At 45.8% G+C, this 24,276-nt stretch overlaps 1 protein-coding gene across 1 annotated transcript in view; it reads left to right on the top strand.

Annotated features, from left to right (window-relative positions):
- DNAH17 (dynein axonemal heavy chain 17) overlaps nucleotides 1–24,276 on the top strand; it is an 8,024,690-nt gene that overhangs the window by 7,067,099 nt on the left and 933,315 nt on the right. The window contains exons 68-69 of the mRNA XM_069655242.1: nucleotides 4,319–4,489; nucleotides 4,607–4,729. Coding sequence (XP_069511343.1) covers nucleotides 4,319–4,489; nucleotides 4,607–4,729 — 294 coding nt within the window. The remainder of the gene's footprint in view (nucleotides 1–4,318; nucleotides 4,490–4,606; nucleotides 4,730–24,276) is intronic.

Genomic DNA, 24,276 nt, shown 5'->3' on the forward strand with positions numbered 1-24,276 from the left:
CTACGAACACTATTTTTGCCAATGTCTAATATCATTCCTGATATCCCATCCATAGTCAGTATTTTGAAACAGAAAAAGAGTTTGATATGGTTGTGTGCCTTTCTGTTTGAGGTCTTGAAGAGCTCTGGAATGGGCGTGCAGTTTATATCTATCTTTATATCTTGGGTACAGTTACTGTATGTTTCTCCCAAAGCAGTGGTTCTAATAAAAGGTATGTTATCTGTGCTAATATTCACCACCCCAGGCATGAGACAAGGATGCCCCCTGTTGCTCTACCATTTTGCTTTTGTGATGAAACTAGTTGCATGCTAACCAAGATGCAGGACCTATATGAGGGAGACGTTTTGCTTTCATTGAACATTTGAAGCAGAAGTGGGGAGCTGACAATGTTTTAAAATTTTCGGTTGATCCACACACTAGAGACACATGTACGCTACGCAAATTGATCCAGAAACATTCATTATAGCACAGTTATTGCTGCGCCTTTACGTATCACACATGTGATGGCCACGTACGAGGGTATACAGGAATTTCAATTTGCTGATCAAGATTGAGATTGGGCATGCACCCAAACCAAGTCTGCATGACTAGTCTGGCACACTTTAAGTACCTGTATCAATTTTATTACACCTCTGCTAGTGTACATTCATACCTGCCAGATGCCCAACACGACAGTGCATTATTTTACAAGATTTTCTATAATTGGCATGGTACTGCCCCATAGTTAGGGGTTTTTGAGAATAGACAGTGGGAGTGGTCAACAAAATAATAGGTGATAATACCCCGATGGCACCACAAATCTGGTTGTTGAGTATATTCATTGTGGAGAGAAAACTAAAATGATGTTTTCTTGGTATGGCATCAGCTGTGGCTAGGTTATTGGTAGCTAAATCCTGACACAAAAGAACACACCCATTTTTAAAAACGGGTTGAGTTCCTGTGCTTTATATGAAGATAAGCAAACATAATATGGTTCTTTTCTGCCAAGGAATAGTAAACCTAGAAATATCTGGGAGCCTTTGATCGATTATATTCACTAACATTCATTGCAAGATCAAAATGGATAAACGAGGTTGGTATAATATAGAGGGGAGTCGGAAGGTCGTGTAGCTCACCCATGTAACTAATGAAGTTAGCAGGAACAGGTGCTTAATGATGTCGGGAAGATGTACTGATTACTGTGTCGATAAGTGAGGGAGATCTGATGTGCCTTGTGACAATGTGCAATGTGTCCTGTTGGTTAGATGGACCTACGAGTCAGTTGTATTAATTGCTTTTTCAAAAATATTTAAACTCATTAGTGTTATGTGTTGGATTTTTTTGTGTTTATGAAAAAGCAATGTGTAATGCCAAGTTGGGTCATCTTGCCAGCTGCGAGTCAGTCTTGGGTTGCCTTTGTCAGGCTCCGAAGGGGCTCATATGCAAATGGGGGTCCTTACAGGAACATTTCTTATGCTGGCCAACATCCTGAGTTAGAGGTAGAAAGGTTCCTGAAAATGTGTTCATTTACAGGGAGATTTCCAAATTCTTCTCTCTATAACAGAGCTTCATCATTAACTTTATATATGTTCTTGCATGAGGTAGGGGTAGAAGTAGGGAACTTCTTTTTTTTATGGAAATGGCAGTGATCCGCCTTGCCATATGAGTGGGAGCCCACAAGACTCTGTGGCCGCAGAGGAAGCTGGAAGATACATGATGTTCCTTCAAGCATGCTGTTTGTGGTTGGAGGGTCATTTAGTCAGTTCCTCGTCAACTTTTGAAACAATATTGATCCTGCTAATGTTCTCCTTTTCAACAGGATTTTCCTGATTCCCCACAAGATTCCTCTCAAACTTTAGCAGCTGATCTTACATGTGACAAGTGGGGATTTTTGATTGTGTCTTTGGAAAAACAAAATGTGTCTGCTTAGGGAATATATTTATGATAATTGGGGTTTAAATGGACTACAAATACTAACAAACATTGGAACTTGTGGCTTGCTGAAGGGAACTCCTTTGAGCACACAAATAGCCTCCTTTGTTCCAGGCCTCTCATTCTTCGCACATGAGAGGCCTGGGACAAGGGCCTCTCATGTCCCATGCAGAGCATTGTCACGGCTGGGGGATCAACAGACATGTCAGAGCTCACAAAATGAGATTCAATATGGTTTCTTTTACAGCACAAAACAGGGCCTGTCATGGACTGGCGAACTAAAGAAGCATGAGCCCCGGAAAACTGATGGCAGATGCTGCCACAGTCATTGCCAGCATACAGTGGTCAGGCACTGCTGTCATTGATCATCTTCACCTTATCCACCTGAATTTCTGCTTTACTCTCCCTCTCTGTACTTAACTCTCTTCATTAACACCCTGCAATGTCGGACATTCTGGACTGACTTCTCCTCTTAGCTTCTCTCCCACTCCTCACACCCCCCTACACATTGATTTCACCTCCTCCTCCTTCTGGTCCATTTTCAATGTCTTTCCTCTGTCATCTCTGCTATTAAAAATGTCTTCCTCCTTCTACTCTCCTTTCATTTCTTTCCTCATTCTTCACTATCTCCTTCATCCCTCCACTTTTGTAATTACTCTACTGTACACTTCAGATTCCCACTGCTACCCTCCTTCAACCACCTACACCTGGGATAAACTGAAGGCTGCTCTTTGTAGCATTGCGGATTCGCCTCCCTTTTTAACACACAGTTTTGGCCATTCTCAGCTGTGGTGCTGCAGAAGGTTAACGTGGCGATTGGGTGTAGATTTCCAAACGTTTTCCAAAGCTATGTTGAGTTGATTGGCACCTCCTCTTCAAACCAAACCCTTAATAGGTTTGAATTACACTTCTAAACAGTATTTACGGCCACCTGTCTCCCATTACGCAGCCATAGCACAAATGCTCCGATTATCGCTCTGCCCTGTAAGTACATGCCTGCATTCCTAAAATTAAAGCAATGGTGAAGGGAAATTGTTTGAAGGCAACGTAAAGTCATTAATGAAGGACTAGGATGAGATACTATATTACTCGGTCTTCATAATGTACAGGGCGGTGCAGTTTTTTGGTTTTGTTTGTTTGTTCGTGCCTAAATTGAGACATGCTGCCAGACGAAATCATTGTGAGCAGCAAGGCACAACAATAATATGTGATCCAGTCAATGCAATCCAGTATCATTGGAAGTTGCCATGCCAACAACATACCCTTTTGCTTCTTTCTCCTCTCTGTAACATTGGGCCTCATTCCGACCCTGGTGTTAACCAAGGCGCTATTAGCGCCTTGGTTGACGCCGTTATCTTTCCGACTCTGTCATGGTGAATGGCGGAATTACCGCCCCATTCCAAGGTTGGCGGGGTCGGTAATTCCCCATTCACCATGGGCCCTTCCCCATTCCCATTTTTGCCCCATAGGGCTCAATGGGAATGGGGAAGGTGCTAATTACGGCAAAAAGCAGGTGTTAAGTTCCAACCCGCAAAGGGAACTCGGAATAGGGCGGTAAGGGTTTAACGGCACCGGTCTCGTTACCAGTGACCGTTAACCCTTACCGCCCGACTCGGAATGAGGCCCATTGTTTTGGTTACAGGTGACACTGAAGCAACATCTTATGTGGCAACACCAAAAATGCTAAAACAAAGAAACAGTCAGCACTTAGAAGGTGGGGGAACATGAAACCTTTTGGAATATAAAATGTACTTTTTGCTGTTTCTTCTATTCTATTCTATCTATAGTACCTTATCCAGTTCCCATTTAAGAGGCTCTTCTGGCACTAAGCTGTGTCACTCATTTGAAGATACTTAACACTGCTAGGGCCTCATTCCGAGTCGGGCGGTAAGGGTTAACGGTCACCGGTAACGAGACCGGTGCCGTTAAACCCTTACCGCCCTATTCTGGGTTGAAACTTAACACCTGCTTTTTGCAGGCATTAAAAAACCAACCCGCAAAGGGACCTTGGAGCTAATTACGGCACCGTAATTTATGGTGCCGAAATTAGCACCTTCCCCATTCCCATTGAGCCCTATGGGGCAAAAATGGGAATGGGGAAGGGCCCATGGTGAATGGGGAATTACCGACCCCGCCAACCTTGGAATGGGGTGGTAATTCCGCCATTTACCATGGCGGAGTCGGAAAGATAACGGTGTCAACCAAGGCGCTAATAGCGCCTTGGTTAACGCCAGGGTCGGAATGAGGCCCCTAGTCTCATTTGGGCTTCCTTATAAACTGCATTTGACGACTGAAGGAATGGAGTTCTGTTACTCCTTGATGCAACATGTTCTTAATTCATGCTTGTTTAAGTGATTGTTGGTGAAATTTTAAATTGTTACATTTATATAAATTGATTTTGGAGCAGGCATTCAGTGTGGTGTTTGAGCGAGCAATCCTCCGCACACCACCAGCAGATGACGTCAAGCAAAGGGTAATAAATCTAACAGATGAGATCACATTCTCAGTCTTCATTTATACAACGCGTGGACTCTTTGAAAAGGACAAAATCATCTTCTCAGCACAAGTTGTTTTTCAGGTAAGGGACACATCTCCAATTTACTGATTCTTGTGTCTGTAAATCTCAGCAGTGATCGCTTGTACACCAGTAAGATGGAGCGACAACTTTATCAAAATGTTTATATTATGTTTACAGATTTTGATAATGAAGAAAGAAGTGCAACCTCTTGAGTTGGACTTCCTCTTGCGTTATCCATTTAAGGTTGGACTTGTAACACCAGTGGATTTTCTCTCACATCAAGGATGGGGTGGAATCAAGGTAAATCGGTTGCATTGGTCTAGTACTCATTTTCGTCAGTTATCAGTTTTACAGCAATGTTTTTTTGCTAACTGTGCTTTTCCTCCTCTTGTCAATGATTCCTGTATGGAAGATAAAAGCATTGGTGCCCACCATGATTAAAAACAGTTTTTTCGAAGACCTGATTCTCCAGAAACAAAGGGTTTGAAGATTGTGTGTTATGACTAAGAGTACTCACAATGCATGTTTGTCAGTGCCTTAAAAGCAATAAGATATGAATAACAAAGTGCTGCACACTTGACCAGAAAAAGGTAGACAGTTTAAAAGAGAGCAATGGGAGTAATAATGTTTCTGCTTCGGTGGGTTGTTAGCTCATTTTAGGCTGGATTACGAGGCTAGGGTGATTATGGAGCCGTGTGCCATCACCCGCTCTGTTATATAAGACCTAGAGGAGGTTTTCAGCCCATCACCAGCCTTAAGGCACTGAAGTCTAGGAGAAACCGGGGCAGTGTAAGAAAGCATTCTAATGGTCTGGGGAACCCTAAATAATGGTTATACATTACAAGTATGGAGGCACCCAGGCTCCAGCTGAGAGGGCTCTCGAGCAAGGATACAAAGAAGACCGGTCTTGTCAAGCATCCAGATTTTCAGGAGAGAAAGACATCAACTACTCCCTGTGAAACTGCTCAGTAGCCTTAATCCCCCTGAGATAAGCCCTAGCCTCTTAAAAAACCTTCAGTGACACAAAGCCATCTCTCACGCCCACTACCCTAGATAACCTCTCACCTAACACCCAAAGACGGGCAGAACAAAGCGTACCCATTGAGACCAGAACCTCTGATAAAGGCAGAGCAAAGAGAATCACAGAGATGGGCAAAACAGACAGCATCTCAGAGGGGCGCCAGAGGAAGTTAGAGCAAAAGCTAGCCCAGAGAAACGCAGAGCAAAGAAAACCTCAGAGAATCTCAGAGCAAAAAATGTGCATAGAAGGACAGACCAAAGAGAACCCCGGAGGAGGGCAGAGCATAGAGAACCTATGTAAGAGAAAAAAAGAGATACCCCAAAGAGTGGCAGAAGATAGAGCAGAGAAGCCCAGATGAGGACAGAGAGAAGAGAACCCAGAGGGGGAGACCGAAGCGGACCTAGAATGCAGCAGATTGAAACAACCACAAACAAGGCCTAGGGAAATAATATAAGATGTTTGAGGAGGGACTAGAGGAGAACAATCCCGTAGGAGAAAGAAAAAGAAAAAAAACAAAGAGAGGAAAAAAACCATAGAGAACAAATTCAGGGAGTGAGGGAAAAAGTGGCAGAGAACTTGAACAGAAAGATTAAAAATAAAATCGAATGGGAGCTAAAGAAAGGAGATCTAGAACAATGGAGATTGTAGCAAACCCCTTTCTGATCGGGAGAGACATTGGGGATCAGATTGAATAGACCTCTATTATCTTCACACAATTATGTAAAATGAGCCAGCTCAAAATAAATTATATAAAACTGACCCTGTCCCTGTCTCAGATTGACGGTTTGTCACACTGCCTGCCACTAAGGTGGTAATCTTGTAGTTTACAAAAGACTGTTGGTATAACATAATAATCGTGGTTAGATGGGCACCAGAGTGAACTGCTAAATGCAGGTAACATAAAGACCTATTTAAATAACAAGAGGATTCCGAGATTTTTAACCATATGGTTCAGTTACTCGGAATAAATGAAAACATCAAACCTCCACCCATAGGTAACTTAGGATCAAGCTATGGGCCTCTTTTTGTCTTATTTTCTTTGTATCTTTTGTTTTTTCATATTAAAATCAAAGATCTTGTATATAATTTGTAACAATATTTTTCAATCAGTGTACCCTCCATCTGACTGACCATCAAAAGTATTGCCAAGCAACAGTACAAAACATCTCTGAATCAACAGTACTGTTACAAATGGTTAAATGAATGCAAAGGTTTTCCATGCTACAAATGTAACTTAATCCTGACGTATATTAATATATGTCATATCATACTCAAAATCTTTCAGTTCTTTAGCATAGCTAATATAGACCCTTCATCAGGGGTGATTCACGAAAAGTGCAAGTCGTGAAGACCTGCTCTCTAACCTTGATTCTAATCTCCCCTCTGTCCTCATTTTACACAATCTCTCTTCTGCCTTTGACATGGTCAACCATGCCATCCTATTCCATCGTCTCCGTGATAACCTGGGTATCACCGATCAGGCGCTGGCCTGTCTGACCTTGTTCGTCTCTGATCGACCACCCCATGTCCAACTTGGGTCCTTCCTTTCCTCTATCTAACTCTCTACCTGTGGTGTTGCCCAGGGGTCTTACCTCTCTCCCTGGCTGTTCAACCAATACCTGTTACCTCTCGCCCACTGCATTGCCACTCTCTGCTCCAACTTTCAGTGCTATGCGGATGACACTCGTTTTCAGGCTGCCTTCTGCCACCGCTTCTCCTTCTCTCAAATCTGACTGTCTGTCTGCTATTCAGGAGTGGTGTGCCGCCAACAATCTCTGCCTTAATGCCAGTAAGACAAGATTCTCCTCATCAGCACACCTGCACCCTCCTTTCCGGGCACTCTCTGGCCGTCCTCCCTTGGCCCTCTTCCTGTTCCCACCTGTGAGGCTAAGAACCTCTGGGTAATCTTCGACTTTACACTCTTCTTTTCTTCTCACATCTCCGACGTCTCTAAGAAGTCAAACTACCAATTGCACCTCCTCAGAGGTATTCTTTGTTTCCTCTCCTTCCCCTAGGAGCTCACTGTCTCTAAAGCTCTGGTTCTCTCTATGCTGGACTAATGCAACAACCTCTTTCTGAATCTGCCTGCTTCTACTCTCTGCCCCCTGCAACTCATCCTGAACAGGACTGCGAGACTTGTCCTTGGCCTCAAGCCCAGGGAACATATCTCTCCAGCACTGAAATCACTGCATTGACTCCCCGTGGCTGCAAGGATTAAGTTCAAGACCCTCTGCATTGTCCACATGGCCTTCTGGGGACTGGGTCCTCAATACCTCCAACTCTCTCTTTGCAAATACCTTCCTACTCGAGCTCTTCGCTCCTCCACCTCCAACTTTCTCATGGTGAGTCACTTCTCTAAGCAACAAGATGGTGGTAGATCTCTTTGGAACATCCTCCCTGCCTCTCTGAAACTTGAGGAGAACCATCTCCAGTTCCGGAAGCACCTCAAGAGCTTCCTCTTTGCTTCCGCTTTCTCTCTTCCTCTCCCCTGCCGATTTCCTGTCTGATACTGCACTGGTCACCTGGCTACCCTCTGATTTCAGGCCTAGGTCCCTGCCTGCCCAGTTAGACACCCGCACTGCCTCCTGGCAACCCTTGCACTTGGGTCTGTATCTGTAACCTTACAGTCCCCCTACCTGCACTTTTGGACACCTGCTCTCTGCACTAAACCTTGCACCTGCTGGCTGTACTTCTTGTTATTATTTTGATCCCATAAACAGCACTGCCCCCACCCCTTTCCCCTTTCACTTTTCACCTCGCATGCACTTGCATGATCTCAATGTCATTTCGCCTAGTAAAATCAATGTCTCGGTTCACCCTCTGTCCCTCCCTTCCTTGCCTTGTAGCGCCTTGAAACACTTGCATATAGGCGCATTACAAATGCCATATCATACCATACTATCAAGGAGATGCTTCAACAACCAAGGTAGGTCTCCGACCGAGCACCTTCAGCAGAGGAGGATGCGCAACCGGCCACAAAGGGAGACAGACATTCTACGCTTATTCCAATCTATTCAGAAGGAAATGGCGACAACAGCGAAGGAATTAAAAACACCTTTCAAGAACTATCCCACAATGTGCAACAGATTGAATCCAGGCTTGGAGAACTAGAATCTGACTTTTCTGACCAGGTAAACTCCCGTGATCAGTTAGAACAGAGGGTGGTGGCGCTCAGAGTTTATAGGCACACTGCAGAAGAGAAGCAGGAGGATGCCAAAAAACGATCCTGCAGAAACAATATCCGGATCAGGGTCGATTCCAAAGGACATTAAAGACCAGGACCTGGAAGTATATGTCCGGGGCTGCTCCTTGAAATATTGGGCGTTGCAGATGTGAACCTCACGCTTGACCGAATGCATGAGGTATTTTCCAACTTTCAAATGAGACGTCTTGGTAAGAGCCCACTTCTTTAAGACCAAACAACTTATTTTACAAAAGTCTAGGGAGCTAAGGAGCCTGGAATTTAGGGGATATTCTCTCCAATTCTTTCAAGACCTTTCCAAGGGAATGATTCAAAGATGCAGACGGCAAAAGGGATCTGCAAGGTTCCATGTAATAAATGGCAATTTAAAAATAAATCGTGGCAAAAAGGCTATAATGGATGCGGGAGACACCCCTGCAACCACCGGACCCATTATATCACACAAGGAAAGTGGGGGACACCCCCACAGCCCCCGCTGCCCTTGTGTGGTATAATGGAAACACTTTTCCAGGGTCACACCACAACCTTTTGCCATGATGTTTTGTAACAACTGCCATTTTTCAGCAACCATATTACTGGATACCCTCTGCAATAGGTGGGGATATCCGTTCTGGATCTTGTTTCAAATAGACGGAGACCAACATCTATTTGCATTTCTCTGAGTGCCTGTGGAAACCTTGAAGATTCCTGAAGTGGATATATACTTGCCGGAAGAGAGATGCCCAGAGACCTCAACTGCCTCATGGTCTCAAGCGCGTTGCAAAAAGAGTAGAAGGCAAGATCGAAGGAGGCCTTCGAAGGACAGAAGGGAAAGAAGCAGACACTGATGCTCTCGACTGAGAGGTCTTTAGGGGGAACTGGATCTAAATCGGATTTGACTGGGTTACCTAACACATTGAGGTTGTTTGACATTCTGACGTTGCAGTGAGTGACAACTGCAGTTGTTGTTGAGGCTGCTTTATGCCATAAGGGTTTAAAGTTGTATTCAATTCTAGGGGCATCCGGAGTGCGTGGCCTCTTTCTGGTGGTTGCGCCGGATGTTTACCCCAAACAGAGTTGTTACAGTTCAAATTATTATTTTTATTTTCAGTATCAAAAATCATTGTCTATGGTGCTATATAGTGGTGGGCTGGCACATTGAGAGATGGCCTTGTGTAAGCAGAAGCTGTGGCTGCACTATGCTGATGGAGGGATTGCCGGCTGGCAATATGAGTTTTCCGGATGTTTAAGAGTTTGGCTGAAGTAACACGATGGCTGATGTGAACATGTCTTCAGTAAATGTCAAGGGGCTAAACTCTCAGAGAAAACGGAAGAGCGTGGTTTCAAAGCTGGTGGACCTTAGGGCTGACATTGCTCTGCTCTAGGAGACCAATCTATTGCAGTGGGACTGGTCGAGAATGCGGTCTCGCTGGTTCCCAAATTTAATACTTTTCCTTCTCTCCTCTGAAAAAAGCAGGGGTTGCAATTTTGATTGCCAGATCCCTACACTTTGATCAGGGCAAGGTTGTGAAAGTTGTCTAGGGTAGATATAATGTTCTGAATATACTCATATTGGAAATGATCTCACTGTGTTGTATGGTTCTAATCAGCAGCAAGATCAGTTATATGCCCTATTATACCCTCACATAGCGCAGCTTCAACGGGGAGAACCAGTGGTAGGTGGGGACTTGAATGTAGTGTAAGATGGAGGAAGAGATAGGTCTGGTCCTGGGGCTACAACTGAAGGCTCTAAGGAAATCTCCCTTAAACAGGCTATAGTTGACATGCATTTGTTAGATGTATGGAGGCATCTCCACCCCCACCATCATGATTACTCATATTTTCCACATATTCACCACACCTACTCCAGGATCGATTATTTTCTGGTATCTCAGACCTTACTTGTGGGGGTCACTTCAACCACCATAGAGATATCACTGGTCTCAGACCACTCTCCCATCACCCTGCAACTAGATGGGTATGGTCTGGGTGAAGGAAGTATATGGGATGGAAAGGAAGGCAATGCCCCTGAACGCTCAAACCAGAGAGACTACAACACGCTACGGAAGAAAGACCTAAGTCGATCTTGTAAGGATAAAAGGATAACAAGTTTAATCTCAAACACAGATGAGAGCAACAGCAAGTAACTCTGCTGCTAAGAAAGCTCTGCCGAAAAGTAGTACAAGCATTATCATATAAAGTAAAACATTGTCATAAATGACGCAATACATACAGTGAAAACCCTGCGCAGCTGATTGGATGGATCCTATACAGGTACCACCTTTATCCATGAGGGATGGCCGTTTATTGGTTCCAGCTCAGCCCGTCTGTCTTCCATCTTGTAGGTGCTGCAGGGCTCACCTTCTTCTCACATTGAAGGTCAGAAAACTAATTAATTATACTCCTACTATACAGCTTGTTTGATCACTCATACTGTGCACTTGGCAGGCCTCAAAACGGACACACAGGTTCTGGCGCACTCTAACCTCCACACACACATTTCACTCACTGCGTCCGCTCCATTTGGCTCCAAGGTCTCCACCCTCTTTTTGAGCTATAATTTATTCCTTCAGCACCTCGCAATACAAATGACATGATTGTTGTTCAATAATGTACTCTGTCCATCCTCTTTAAACATTTCAGGACTTACTACTTTGGGGTTGGCGGTCAAAAGGTACCTGGTGTCATGGAATTTGGGTATCTTAGGGTTTAGTCAGTTATATGGGCTATAACTCATGGTCACCCAGGAATGGGCCGGGTCATGCTTTGGTAACATGCACACCAGGCGCTGGTCTCTGATCGCAGCCTTGTAGGGTACATTCCTTGTGGGTGCAACACTTTCACGAACAATGAATGAGCATGTCTTTGTGTCTTACAAATTGCAGAGCCCAATGAGAAGGTTCTGTTAGGGGAGTGCGCAAGTCCAACAGGCACTGAAGTGAGCTGGTTTTTGTGGCGCCCGGGGGTCCAGGAATCCCAGGGGGCATTCCAAGTTTATACCCTTTTAAAGATTCACCGGACTGGAGTGCCTTCAGTGCTGCACACTGAGTAGATCCACCTATGCTCAGGATTAAGTCTGGAAAGACTAAAGAGAAATCAATGACTACCACCAAGGAGATTCTTCAACAACCAAGGCAGGTCTCTGACCCAGCACCAGAAGCGGAGGAGGATGCGCAACCGGCCACAAAGGGAGGCAGCATTCAACGCTTATTCCAAACTATTCAGAAGAAAATGGGGACAAGGGTGAAGGAATTAAAAAGCACCTTTCAGGAACTATCCCACAATGTACAACAGATTGAATCTAGGCTTGGAGTACTAGAATCTGCCTTTTGTGACCAGCAAAACTCTCATGATCAGTTAGAACAGAGGGTGGCAGTGCTCAAAGCGTATAGGCACACTGCAGAAGAGAAGCAGGGGTACGCCAAAAATGGATCCTGCAGAAGCAATATCCAGGTCAGTAGTATTCCAAGGGAGATTAAAGATTAGGACCTGGAAAGATATGTTCAGGGGCTGTTCCAGGAAAATACTGCGGCACGCGGATGTGGACCTCAAGCTTGACCTCACGCTTGACCGAACGCATAGGGTGTTTTCCAACTTTCAAATGAGATGTCTTGGTAAGAGTCCTCTTCTTTAAGACCAAACACCTTATTTTCCAAAGGTCCAGGGAGCTAAGGAGCCTGGAATTTAGGGGATATTCACTCCAATTGTTTCAAGAACTTTCAGAGGGAATGATTCAAAGACGCCGACAGATGCGGCCATGGACCAACTAGCTATCGGAAAAATGAATCTGCAATAGGTTGGGATACTGGTTTGGGATCTTGTTTCAAATAGATGTGGTCCAACATCAATTTTCTTTTCTCTGAGCGGCAGTGCAAACCTTGAAGACTCCTGAAGTGGATATACACTTGCTGGAAGAGAGATACCAAAAGACCTCAACTGCCTCATGGTCTCAAGCACGTTACGGAAAGAGTAGAAGGCGACACCGAAATAGAAATTTGATGGACAGAAGGGAAAGAAGCAAAGACACCGATGGTCCACACTGAGAGGTCTTTATGGAGAAATGAATCAATCGGATCTCACTGGGTTAACTAACACATTGGGGTTGCTCGACATTCTGATGTTCTGATGTTGCAATGAGTGACAACTACAGTTGTTGTTGAGGCTGCTTTATGCCATAAGATTTTGAAATTGTACGCAATTCTAAGGGCATTAGGAGTACATGGCCTCTTTCAGCTGGTTGGTCTTGATATTTACCCCACACAGGGTTGTTATGGTACACATCTTTATTTTTATTTTCAGTATCCAAAATCCTTGCGTATGGTGCTATAGAGTGGTGAGCTGGTGCATTGAGAGATGGCCTTGTGTAAGCAGATGGCAAGGCGGGACTATGCTGATGGAGGGGTTGCTGGCTAGGAATATGGGCTCTGCGTGATGGCTGAAGTTTGATTGAGGGTTTGGAGTTTGGCGGAAGTAACACGATATCTGATGTGAAAATTGTTTCAGTAAATGTCTAGGGGCTAAACTCTCAGAGAAAATGGAAGAGGGTGGTTTCTAAGCTGGTGAGCTTTAGGGCTGACGTTGCCCTGCTCCCAGAGACCCATCTCTTGCAGGGGGACTGGTCAAGGATGCAGTCTCACTGGTTCTTTCATCAATACTTTGACTCCTCTCCTTTGAAAAAATCATGGGTTGAAATTTTGATTGCCAGATCCATACACTTTGAGCAGGGGAAGGTTGTAAAAGATGTTCAGGGTAGATATATTGCTCTGAATCTACGCATATTGGGAGAAGATCTCATTGTCGTGTATGGGCCTAATCAGCAGCAAGATCAGTTATATGCCCAACTATTCCCTTACCTAGCGCAGCTCCATTGGGGAGAACTAGTGGTAGGTGGGGATTTGAATGTAGTGTTAGATGGAGAAAGAGATAGGTCTGGTCCTGGGGCCCTAACTGAAGCCTTGACAATCTCCCTTAAACAGGCTATAGCTGACATGCATTTGTTTAATGTATGGCGCATCAACACCCCCACCATCGTGATTCACCACACCTACTCCATTTTTCACATGTTCACCACACCTACTCCAGGATCGATTATTTTCTGGTATCTCAGCCCTTACTTGTGGGGATCACTTCAACCACCATAGAGATAGCACTTGTCTCAGACCACTCTCCCATCACCCTACAACTAGATGAGTATGGTAAAGGGGGAAGGACGTCTGTGAGGTGGAAATGAAGGCAATGACCCTGAATGCTCAAACCAGAGAGAATACAACCCGCTACGGAAGAAATGCCTAAGGCGATCTTGTAAGGATAACAGCAAAGAACTCTGCTGCTAAGAACGTTCTGCCGAAAAGTAATGCAAGCAGAAACTTATAAAGCAAAACATTGTCATAAAGAACGCAATACATACAGTGAAAAAAAGCGCGGCTGATTGGCTAGACCCTATGCAGGTACCACCTTTATCCATAAGGGATGGCAGTTTATTGGTCCCAGCCCAGTCCATCCGTCTTCCATCACGTGGGTGCTGCGGGGCGATTCTTTTTCTCATGTTGAAGGTCAGAAAACAAATTAATTAAACTCCTACTATACAGCTTGTTTTATCACTCATACTGTGCACTTGGCAGGTCTCAAGATGGACACACAGAAGGTTCTGGGACACTCTATCCTTCACGTACGCATTTCACTCACTCCCTCCACGTCATCCAGCTCCAAGGCCTCCACCCTCTTTTTGAACTATAATGTATTGCCCCAGCACCTCGCAATACAAATCACATGATTGTCGCTCAACGATGTGCCATGTCCATCCTCTTTGATCATTTCATGACTTGTTACTTTGGTGTTGATGGTCAAAAGGCACCTGGTGTCATGGAATTTGGGGTTCCTAGGGTTTAGTCAGTTATATGGGCTATAACTCGTAGTCACCTGGGAAAGGGCCGGGTCATGCTTGGGCAATGTGAGATAACATGCACACCAGGCGCCAGTCTCTGATTGCGGCCTTATAGGGCACATTTCTCTTTGCAACACTTTCAAGAACAATGAATAAACAGTGTGGCGGTGGGTGTGCAAACCATCCACATGGGAGCTCGGGCATGACTGGAGATTTCTGTGTCCTCGTGGATTTGGGCCTAGTGCGTGTAATGCCGCATCTACTGCACAAGCCTTCCCTTCTACCTAGGATTACTAATATATTCGCAAAATGGTGATGCCTCCCGCGCCTTGGGCCACACCATGTAATTAAACTATAATTGGTTATACTACCATGGAGTCGTGCCAGACGGGAAGGCGTCCCTCTCCCTGAACCCCTTCCCTCTGGCTCATCACAGTGCCCTCGAATGCATTGCGCCTTAATTTAGTGCACCTTGGGGGGCTGCCCCCTTCCCAACATTCCCCCCTTTTGTTACTTCTACAGTAACACATTCTGGAATGTTTGTGCACTCCCACTCCCCAGTTTCTATATGCAAATAAGGTTTACTCTTCTTTACTGGCACCCACGCCCGCAAACTCTCCCCCTACGTGCCTACTCTTCAGGTGAACAAGTATTCTAAATGTATCGACCCCCCCCCCCCGCCAGGTCTTCCTAAACCTCTGTGTAAATATCTGGGCCAGTGGGTGTGGAAATGATAGTGTGGTATAGAGGATTAACTTCATCTCCATACGGGATGGGGAACATTTCATACTTCGGGTCACCCTGTGAGAAATTGATTTGTACTTCAATGTTTTTTGCTTCTCAAGGTGCGTTTGAACTATCAGTTGATACCATCATTCTTGCGCTATCAGGTGCCACAGAGGCAGCTGACAAGTGCAGAAAATGACCAGGATGAACACAATGATGGCCATTATCATCTTCATGATCGCTCCTTTCCACACTGAGGTCCAGTTAAAAAGTCAACCAATCACTGTGCTAAATTCCTCCCTCCTCCTTCATCCAAACTCCCAGTCCATGGACGGCTGCAATGATGTGAGATAATAAAGTGTTCTCTGAATCTTCTGGAGAGACATATGTAAAACAGGAATCACCAAATGTTTTGCAAACCCACTCTCCATCGCTGTTAATATGTCCAGCACATATCGATTTTGCATTGTCATCAGTCTTAACGCCTGCACCTCAACCTTGATCACTTTTAACCCATTCTCAGTGTCGTTCGCAAGCTGGACCAGTTCCCACCTCACTATCTGCAGCCATTTGGCATTGTCTGTAGTCTGCACTCCTGGTAACCGTAAAGAGCGAAAAAATATGCAATAGAGATCCAGCAGCGCTGCTGTGCCTTTCTTCAGGTCTGTGATCAGGAGAGCTTTAATACAGTGTTCGTTTGTGCCGACAAAGACTGTACCGTTGCCGAGTCTATATTCTTCCTTGTGCACTTGCACCAGCTTTTCCATCGTTGCAATCCACATCAGCTTTGTGATATGCACTGTCCATATTTGCACACTGAAGTCAATCACTCATGCTATCTTTTCCTTGCTATATGTTACCAGTCCTCTGCCAAGCATGGTAGTGTGCTGTCCTGCCAGTTATTATTGACATATTTGCGCCCCTTCACTATCAGATAGTGTGTCTCCACACACTTGATGTTTCTCGGGTCTTCGGGGCATTTTACAAAATCCGGGCCCACAATTTGCAGTTGCACACTATGTGCCAGGAACGTTCCTTTTATTCTGCATAGCGCAAGATGAACCATGCATTGTGCCTCTATAATTAGGACTGCATGTGGTACTAACACCTTGGGGGCCCCTGCCATGTGTAGAATGAGTGAACACACATAACAGCTCCCATTCTCAGCGTTTCTCCTCACACTACTCCTATCAGAGTATCCTGAGTTAGTGAACTCGGGGTGATGAATATCCTCAATCACACCAAAACCCAGCCCTTGATACGTGTCATACTTTTGTCATAATGCTCTTTTCATTCTTCTATACGCATTCTCAAGGATGGCTGCTTTAGCAGTACTGTCAGAAATATCATAATACCATTTCATAGTGGTAAATAATCCCCTACTTGTTGTAAACAACCTATTCTCTACTTTCTTCACAGATGTAACCTGCATATTAGAGTTTTAAATCCACTTCTATTATTATTGTTAGTGTTCCCATTAGTACGGATATATGTACATCCACTCATATTATTAACACTTACATGGATCATTCCATTTGGCTTATATACAATCTTATTTCCTCCCTGCACAATCTTTATAGGACCTACCCCTATAATACCCTCCCTCAATACTAACAATATTACACACAATTCTCCATCAGTTACTGACCCACTATAATAGATATATGTCCACAATCTTTCTTTCATGTCTCTATGCCTCGGGTCCCTACTTTACAAACTATGCACATTAGTTGGGTCCATCCTCTTCTTTCCTGAAATAGAAGCACAGACACACAAGACAACGGAAAAGAGGAAAACGTACAAGACATACTCTATACACAAAGTAAGAAGGAAGGAGAGGGAGAGGGAAAAAAGAGACAGAGAAAAGAAAAGAGAGCGAGAGAAAAGAAAAGAGAGAAAAAAGCACTCCCAGATAAAGAAAAATGCAAAGCTAGCAGCTGAGCTTTAGCCTGCCACTTGGATGTGCCACCACACGCGTATTGCCCCTGGACAGGCCAGTGAGGTAATCGGGGTACATGCACTGTTACCCCTTATTTTCAAGTTAACTGATGTGCCACTCTGCTCTCTGGAAGTGCCCTACGAATGTCAGAGAGGTGAACCCAGTAGTACAATTCTTTCACATTCACTGCAAGGGGAGTACAAAACACCCCCTCGTACGGTCCTGGGAACCGAGGATTGTTCCACCTGCACACAAAATTGCAAACATAGATGTAGTCCCCCAGCAGCAGTGGTTGAGTTGTTATATGTTCAGGATCTGTCCCCGTCCTCTGTGCAGCATCAGGGGTCTCTGTAGTCACAATCCTGAGAAGTGCAATCTGTCGGGGGACACATTTAAGGGGCTGAGTTAGTGTCATCAAATATTCCCTGAATTCCCCTCCTAACACCACTAAAGCCGTGTGTGCAGCAGAAACCCTTTTCACTGGTGATATGGGGGTATGCATATGTCGGCCAGTAACCACCTCATGAAGGGACAGATGATGATCTTTACTTGGCTGCGTGCAGAAAAGGGCCAGGGGCAAACAGTGCACCCAGTTTTTCTTCAGTGTGATGCACAACTTAGATAACTTGCTCTTGAGGAGGCCAGTTATTCTCTCCAAAATGCCAATGACCTGTGGGTGATAAATTGAACACATCCAATGTTTGATGCCAAGAAGTGCTGTAACGTGTTGGAATAATGCATTGAAAAAATGTGTCCCATTATCTGACCTTAGAACCTTGCACACCCACTAGGGCGGGAAAGCTTTCTGCACTAGAAATCTGGCAGCACACTTGGCATCCGGGTGCACACATGACCCTGCTTCTACCCTCCTTGAGAAAGGACAGACTACCACGATGAGGTACCTGGATCCATTATAACTCTCACCCATATCAGCATAGTCTATGTGTAATTCACAGAGCAGCCCAGTAAGGCAGGGCAAAGTGCCATATAACGTTCATAGTGTCATCCCCATACTAAACCTTTGACATGTGGTGCAATGTATGACCATATCTGTAATGATTTCTTGGATGTTTAGTGTGAACCAGTCCTCCTATATGCCTGCAGCCATATGCTGTTTTGACCTGTGCGACGGGTAGTGCAGTTCAAATGCTACTGCTAGCAGTTCCTGTGGCATCACTGTCTTCCCAGGTCTCTCTTGCCACCATAACAGTTCTGTCAGCGATTGCTTACAGCCTCTCTGTAAAAGCAACTTTTTCTCCCTCTCAGGTGCCCTTCCTTGTAGTTCAATAATCTGGGTGATGGGCAATGTTGTGTAAGGCACTGGATGTTCTTTTTCCGGTGGAACAGTTACAACATACTCAGCGAGTACTTCATTTAGCAGATATGCCACCATTTTGGCTGCTGCATCGGCAGCTGCGTTCCCCCTCAATATTTCTTTTGCCCCATGAGTATGGGCGGCGTACTTAACGACCGCCAAAACAGATAGCTGGGATAACGCTTCTATCAGCATTTCTAACAGCACCACATGCTGCAGTGGGGATCCAATCGCCTTCTGAAACCCCATCCTCTTCCAACGGGAGAGACCGGCTGTGATGCTGGAAATGCATCAGAGGGACAGGGCCTCTGAATCCTTGTCCTTTACTGCCTTTTATCGTGTGTTCTGTCATGTTTTCTGCCCAGGAGTCCATTTAAGACTCCTGGCAGTGCAGCTCTCTTTTGGTTTGGTGAACAGACCCATGGGATACCCTTATGGCACCCATGGGTAGGGGTACAACCCTGTGCCCCTAGTGTATGTTTTTGGGCACCTGTGGGTGGCCCACAGAGCAGGGTATGGGCTGGTGGCAGCTCCATGCTGAACTTGACAGGTGCTCTGGGTGTCCTCCATTTTGGGATACCCAGGCCCTGCCATTGGGATCAGTTGATTCCTGATAGAAACAAGATGGCCCCTGTGGCCTCTTGCTTTCTATTGCCTGTTGTCTTGTTTTTCCCAAAGTCCTGGGAAGCCCTGACTCTGTCCCTTCCCCCTGACTGGCTGTTGGGTGGAAGTTCCATCTATGGTGTTGTTGTGAAGGCCCAGCTAGACTGACTGGAGCCTTCCCAGTGACTGTATGTTATGGGTACCTCCTGTGGGTGGGACCTGGGTGAATGGAGTGTGTGACCAATATACACTCCTTGTTGTGGTTGTCTGGTTTCTGGCATGTGAGACAAAGACTGAGACAGCCCTGCCCGAAACTGGCCTGAATGCAGTGTGTAGTGTTGAATGGCTGAGTACTTGTCCCAATCCACATTCCTTGTTGTGAGTGTCTGAAAGGGAGGAGTGTGGCCTGAATGCACTGTGTGCCTGATTGGCTGACTGACTGCATGAATGCCCTTCTGTGTGATTGGCTGCTGTGTGTGTGCCAGCAGTGTGGATGAGAGACAGAATAGTATATCTGGGGACCTCTCACCACTGGAAATTGTTCAGAAGCTGAGTCTCCACTCAAGAGTAACTGGAACTGCTGATCCTCGACGTCCAGCTGGAAGAAGAAGACTTGCTGCTGCATTTGCTTCGACAGATCTGAAGGTTGCCGAATTCGTCGAGGACTGATCCGAGAGAGGACCTGGTAAGGCGCCCTCTTCCCGTGCTCCGAGGGATCATCGAGCACCGCTGCATCTTCGCCGAAGCGCCCTGGAAGTCAGACCCTCGAAAGGCTGCCGACCCGAGACGGGACCGCCGAGGAGATCGAAGTGAAGCACCCGGACATCGACGCCGTCGAAGTCCATTGCCGTCGACCAGGGTTCGCAGGTCTGTGGAACCGCTGGAGGCCTGTCGAAGTTGTGTTGCCCAGCCGTGGGAACCGCTTGACGCCGTGCCGCCGACGACCGGAGCCGTCCGCTCCTTGCCTAAGAACATTCTAATCGAAGGACTCCCTCGTCCGCATCGTCGACCGCTTTTTGTCCTGCCGGAGAAAGTCGAGGACGACCAACGCGCCGAGGAGAATCCGCCGATGGGTTTCCCGCCACCTCACGACCCCAAAGACTCGAGCGACTCGACGCCCTTGTTGGGCCACCGTCCTTCCCAATCTTTGCGGTCCAGAACTAGTGTCGCCGAGGTGCCCCGCACGCCTCTTCCTCGCAGGACGCCGACATCTCGACGCTGACGAGCACCGCTCGGATCGAAGCCTGCCGCCTCATCGACGCCGTTCTACCCTGTTTGTTGTCGGACGTTCGACGCCCCGTGTCTCCCGCTTGAAAGGGAAGGCATTCAAGAAGGGCCGTCGATTCCCCGACACCGAACACGAGTTCCTCGACGCTTCTCGACGCCTCTCGACGATCAGTGACTCCTGCTTTAAAGGAGGTCACTCAAGAAGGATCTGTCGACGCCTCCTCGAAGAACTCGACTCCACCAGGTACATTGGGGGGGTAAAAACATTGTAGGAGAGAATATGACTATTGAACAATATATGGACTGGGCTTGTGTTATATCTCTTTATTTTACAGGTTGCCCAGGTGGGGGGGATCTCCACACAGAACTGTGTCCAGTGGTAGGGGCCAGTATTCTGCCTATTGTTTCAACCCTCTGTTATCTCTCCTCTCTCTATTGCTGGTTTCCTTCCTATTGACCTGTGTGACATTTTGACAGTATTGTGGGTGCACTTTAATGAGGTCTAATATTAGTGGTACCACTTTAGAATTGTAGATATTTACCATTATTGATTTTCCTGAGCACAACGTGCGTTATTGTGATAAGTGTACATAACCTTTGAATATTAATTATATAAAGACTGTGTTTTCAGTAATACAGTGTGTGGACATCCCTTTGTGGGGGATTGGGGGATACACTGTACTTAAGAACCAGCCTGCATCACCTCCTGAGAAGCTAGGCCTTGATTGCTCGTCCATTGCTACCGTAATAGAGAATCTTGGCTGGGGTCTTCTGTGCCTCTCTTCTACCATATAGGGAGCAGAGGTACAGACACCCCCTACCGGTCTTTACACCGGCGTGTACCATTGTTGTGACATACAATGAGTCAGAGTATATTGTGACATGGCACCCTGTGATGCTCTGTGCTTCGATGAGTGCCACAAGTTCTGCCGCGTGTGTAGAATAGTGTGTAGGTAATCTTTTCATGACGGCCGTCTTATACTCCCCTCTCTCAAGTCATACCACTGCTGCCCCTGTCTGTCTCTGCCCATCCTCCAGATAAATTGTGGATGACTCATCAACAAAAAATATCTCACCCTCTTTCAGTGCACAGTCCTTGCTTTGGGAGTATCATCCTCCTGCCCCTAATATGTGGCACAATCGTGTGCAGTCAGGTCCTCTGCCATAGGCATGTCTGTTAAAAGGGTGGCAGGATTGACTGTTTTACACCTAACCACATGAATATGGGGTTTAGAGATGATGATCTCATATGCGAACAACCTTTGCATAGTCAGGGTAGACTTTGACCTTTCCATAATAGCAAACAAAGAATTTTCCGCACACAATGTTTCTCTATGGCAAAGACAGCAGCTGCTAATGCTTGTTCGCATGTGAACTGCCCTTGAATCACTCCATCCAGAGTGGCATTATAATAGGCCAATGGCCTGTGGCCCATAGTGCTTTTTTGTGTCAATTCCGTTGCCGTAAGATGACCATCAGAATGTAAAAACAAGCAAAATTCCTGTGTATAATCTTGGGTGGCCAGTACGGGTCCCGAAATAATGACTTCTATTAAGTCATCAAACTGTTTAATCATGTCTTCCATTCACTGTAACTTGTGGTCCTTTGTTTTTTCTGCTTCCATAAGAGCCTGTAGAAGTGGTCTTGTGTATGCTGCGTAATCTAGAATCCAGGCCCTGCAGTAGTACAGGTCCATGAACTTCTGCATTTCTTTAACTGAGGCGCATCTGGGGGTGGTGCGCACTAACACTGCCTTGTCGGGTAGTATCCTTTTCCCATTTGCCAATATGAACTTCCCGAAATAGATAAATTCCTGCTGGCAATATAGTAATTTGGCCTTATTGACCTTGTACCCCTTGCGGGCCAACAATTGTAGCACTGCAATGGAGTCCCTTCTGCAGTACTGTTCACTGCCACTACACACTAGCAGATCGTACACGTACTGGATAATCGTGCTAGGCACTTGACTATTCCTAAGATCGGTTTGCAGTATTCGGTTGAATATACTCAGGCTTTCACAGTACCCCTGCGGTAATCTAGTGTGTTTGAACCGCATCTGGCCCTGCGTAAATGCTATGCAGTACTTTGACTCCTGATGGAGTGGAATCGAGACAAATGCATTTTTCAAATCCACTACAATAAATTATGTGGCTTCTTGGGGGGTGCTCAATAAAATTGTCACAGGGTTCATAACTACTGGAAACTCTTCACCACATCTTTAGGGGGCGCAAATCCTGGATCATTCTCCAATTCCCCCCCCCCCCCGTTGATTTCTTAACACAAAATATTGCTGTTACATGGGGACGCAGATGGCACGATAATCCCCTGGTCCAGTATGACCTATATTGTTTTTCTAATGCCTTCCTCTGCTTCACTTGACAGTGGATATTGTCTCAAGCTGGGCAACACAGCACCCGGCTTCAATGTTATACCCACAGATTACATCTTTCAGTAATCATACATCATGTCGATTTGTTGTCCACAACTGTGAAGGCACGTGCTGTAAATCTTCATCGAAAAATGGGAATGGAGTTATTACTGCCACTAAGGGACACTGCACTCTTCCGTACTGTATCATTATGTCACATGGGATGCAAATCTCTAGTATTATTTCCCCCTCTTTGTCTTTATTTCCAAACAGCTCGTCATCCATCACCTCCTTTAGCTGCACTGTTAGTTCTACAAAGAGCACTGTGCACCACTCACACCCGTCCCTATCCATTCCCAATAGGACAACCCTTTTGTCTGAAACAAGCAACCCCTATAGGTCCACTGATAATATCGTTCCTGCCACCACCTCGGGTGACACAGCTGGGTAAATAATACAATCATTGGGTACTCGCCAGCATTGCTTGGCAATCTGGCGCACCGCCCTCATGAGTACTGTAATACCATAGATGAACATCGGGAATCCCATGTACTACGACCTCCCTTGTCATTGTGTGTATTATCAGCATCACCCTTACAGCGCACATCTCAGACATGGAACAGACTACTACATAATCTGTAAAGGATATAGTCATGTTTAACTTACTGAGCAGGTACCTACCCAGTAAATTGACAGAGGAACTCTCTGAATATGGTAAGGGCACCCGTACTACCTCCCCCCACACCTTTACATCCAACTCCTCAGTGTATGGAACCTTGGAAATAGCCCCAGAGCATCCCTGCTCGTCAAGATATTTTCCTGATCATAGGAAGCTTCCTTCCATGATACATGATTTTGTTGCACCAGAGTCCACTAACATTTTGAAAAACAGATCTTTGGTGCACATTAAGTTGGTCTTTTTATATTTTCAAAAATAATTGTAACAAGTAGTACATTTTTGGTGTGGTCATAGTTTACACCAATACAAATCTAGAGTGCACCTACCCTTTAAGCAATAATTAAAAGCAGTACAGGATGCCACCATTTCCTTTTTGTCAGTTTACAATTACTTAAACCTTGCAACCTAGCATTCTCTAGTCTCTTCATTTCAACTTAATGCCTTTTTTTCCACAAATCCCAAAGCCAACACCCTACACCTTCATGCCTTCCTGCAATCTAAAATAATCTTTTTTCGTGAGGCACTGTTTGTTTGTTTTTCGTGCTCTGTGCGTGTTGTTGCAGCCCCCTGCCCCCTCCCTCCCCCTCTCTTCCTGGTCCTCCTCTCCCTTCTCCCATCACGCCTCCCAGCCCGCCCACACCCCCTCCCCTTCCTCTCCTCCCCCTGTCTTAAAATCTAACCCCTCCGGGCAGCCCCGTACCCAGCAGCCCCCCCTCGGCTAAGGGCCCCTTAGGCAAAGGGCGGCTCCTACGTCTGCGGCTCCCAGCTGTGTCTGCAGGTGTCCGCAGGGGATGCCAGGTGCCGTTCGGCACTCCACCTTCTCTCCCAACCCACTCTCCTACACCTGGTCACTTAACTCGCCTGGTGTCTACACCTCACTGCGTTCCTCAAATTCTTGGTTAAA

Source organism: Ambystoma mexicanum, chromosome 3q (assembly GCF_040938575.1).
Source record: "Ambystoma mexicanum isolate Mex_15411 chromosome 3q, UKY_AmexF1_1, whole genome shotgun sequence".
Classification (NCBI taxonomy): Eukaryota; Metazoa; Chordata; class Amphibia; order Caudata; family Ambystomatidae; genus Ambystoma; species Ambystoma mexicanum.